At 35.8% G+C, this 2408-nt stretch overlaps 1 protein-coding gene across 1 annotated transcript in view; it reads left to right on the top strand.

The window, feature by feature from the left end:
- Window positions 1-2353, top strand: part of LOC118325163 (diacylglycerol kinase delta-like) — a 3874-nt gene extending 1521 nt beyond the window's left edge. The window contains exons 2-3 of the mRNA XM_035657737.1: window positions 976-1086; window positions 1480-2353. Coding sequence (XP_035513630.1) covers window positions 976-1086; window positions 1480-1620 — 252 coding nt within the window. The 3' untranslated portion in view covers window positions 1621-2353. The remainder of the gene's footprint in view (window positions 1-975; window positions 1087-1479) is intronic.
- Window positions 2354-2408: the final 55 nt, after the last annotated feature.

Below are 2408 nucleotides of genomic sequence, written 5' to 3' on the forward strand. Positions count from 1 at the left end.
CTCATCACACTTTATCTTTTCTTACTGTTCAGATGTGAGCGCCGCCTAGTGGCAGAAAGTGCACACTGTACCTTTAATGTGACACATTGAGTTCACACTGATGTTGGTTAAAGTCAGGATGTTTATTGAGGCACAGCACCGATGTGTCTGACGGTCCTTGAAGGCAGCAGCAGCACACTGACGTGGATGTTTGAGTCACAGGAAGCGAGTTTCTATTTAAAGCCACAAAAACATGAAAAATGAGTCATGTGGGAAATAAGGAGGTATTTGTGTTCTCCTCTGAACTCCTTCAACAGATTAACAAAGGTTTAAAACAACACTGGATGTATTGATCTACAGACGATGAAGATGAAGATGATGAAGATGATGATGAAGAAGATGATGATGAAGATGATGATGAAGATGGTGGCTTCCTGTAGTTCACTTTGTGTTAAATAGCAATAAAGTGAAATTGTTGTAGTTCTGATCAGCGGTTTGATTGATCTGTAAAATATCAACAGCTGCTGATCATTTTCTGTCGATCAATGAATTGATCATCATTGCTAACAATAATCAATAACCGTATTGATTGATAACTGCATATAGAAAGATGATCGTCAATATCCTGAATACAGGGATCAATAACACTGATCAACTCTACAGTTCCTGTAACATCAGTCAGTATCTTATTAATGGGTTATGATGATAAATCAGCTGTTTCCTCACACATTCATTATTATTATATATTAATTATTATAATTCATGTAATTAATATCTGATAATTATTATTAGAATTGTATTATAATTGTAATAATTATAATATAAATTATATAATATATTATATTAATAACAACAATACAATTATAATAATTAATATATAATAATAATCATATAATAATTATATATTATATAATAATAATTATCTGATATATAATAATCTGATATGGTAATAATAATAATAATAATAATAATATTATGTGTGTGTGTGTGTGTCAGACGGTGCTGAAGGAAGGGAATCTGATGAAACAGACCAACTCGTTCCAACGCTGGAAGAGACGATACTTCAAACTGAGAGGGAGGACTCTGTACTACGCTCAGACCGCCAAGGTGAGTCACTGACCTCAGGTCCACCTCAGGTCCACCTGGTCCACCTGGCGTCCACCTTCAGGTCCACCTTGGGCTCCACCTGGTCCACCTGGGTCCACCTCAGCGTTCCACCTGGGGTCCACCTTCAGCGTCCACCTGGGTCCACCTCAGGTCACATGGGTCCACCTCAGGTCCACCTGGGTCCACCTGGGTCCAGGTGTTTCTGAATGTGTGAACCTCCACAGGCTCTGGTGGATCTTCAGCAGCATGTGGACTCCAGGTAGTCCTGTGAGTGTCAATAAGACCAGCTTCCATTGGTTTTTATGGAATACATGTGTTATAGTTCTAATAATACTACTAATAATAATACGAATCAATGAATATTGATCTGTGTATTGATCTGTGTGTCTGCAGTCCATAATCTTTGATGAAGTGGATCTGACTGACGCCAGCGTGGCCGAGTCCAGCACCAAGAACGTCAACAACAGCTTCACTGTGAGTGTGTTCAGAACCAGGACCACCCTGGACCCTGATGTGGAATCAGCTGGTCCATAAAGAGGTTTTGGTATTTAGTGCTATAAAAAGAGTCAAACATTGAGGAGCTGTTAGTTTCTGAATATTAATAATATTAATAATAATAATGCAGTGCACAGTCACTCACCTTTATCATCAGGGAAAATACTACCATTACATAGAACACTGGTTCCCAACTTGAAGGTCGGGGCCCCCGCTAGGGGTCGCCAGAGCTTTACGGGGGTCACCTGGCCTTCTTAATTTAAGGGTTATATAAATATATATATATAAATATATCTCAGTGTTTGTTCATTTCTGTGAATAACACTACATCAAATAGTTATTTCTGGATTATTATTATTATTTAGTATCTAAAGTTTGAAGAAAACACAGACAAATACATAATACAGACTATTATTAATAACAAGTTCCTATAAATATGATTAAAACTTATCTGAGGACATTTACACAAAAGTCTTATTGTTGTTAATATGAAATATATTATTATTATTAGTTATATGAAATATAAGTCACTTAATCAGCTGATTAAAAACAATAAATCTATTTATATACATGCAGGACAATAAGTACGATGAAGATCTTCCTCATGTCCTCCACAGTCTCATTATTTAATGATATATAATAATAATAATAATATTCTTAAACAGTCAAACTAAGAAGACCGTGATTGACAAAAATAACCTCTATTTATTTATTTATTTATTTATTATTAACTTTTGAAAATGAGATTAGTGTGAGTGTGAGTGTGTGAGTGTGAGTGTGTGTGTGTGTGTGTGTGTGCAAGAAAGAGAATATAAAGTTTGATACTA

The sequence above is a fragment of the Morone saxatilis genome, unplaced genomic scaffold, assembly GCF_004916995.1.
Source record: "Morone saxatilis isolate NCDOM2014 unplaced genomic scaffold, NCSU_SB_2.0 Contig16, whole genome shotgun sequence".
NCBI classification, from domain to species: Eukaryota; Metazoa; Chordata; class Actinopteri; family Moronidae; genus Morone; species Morone saxatilis.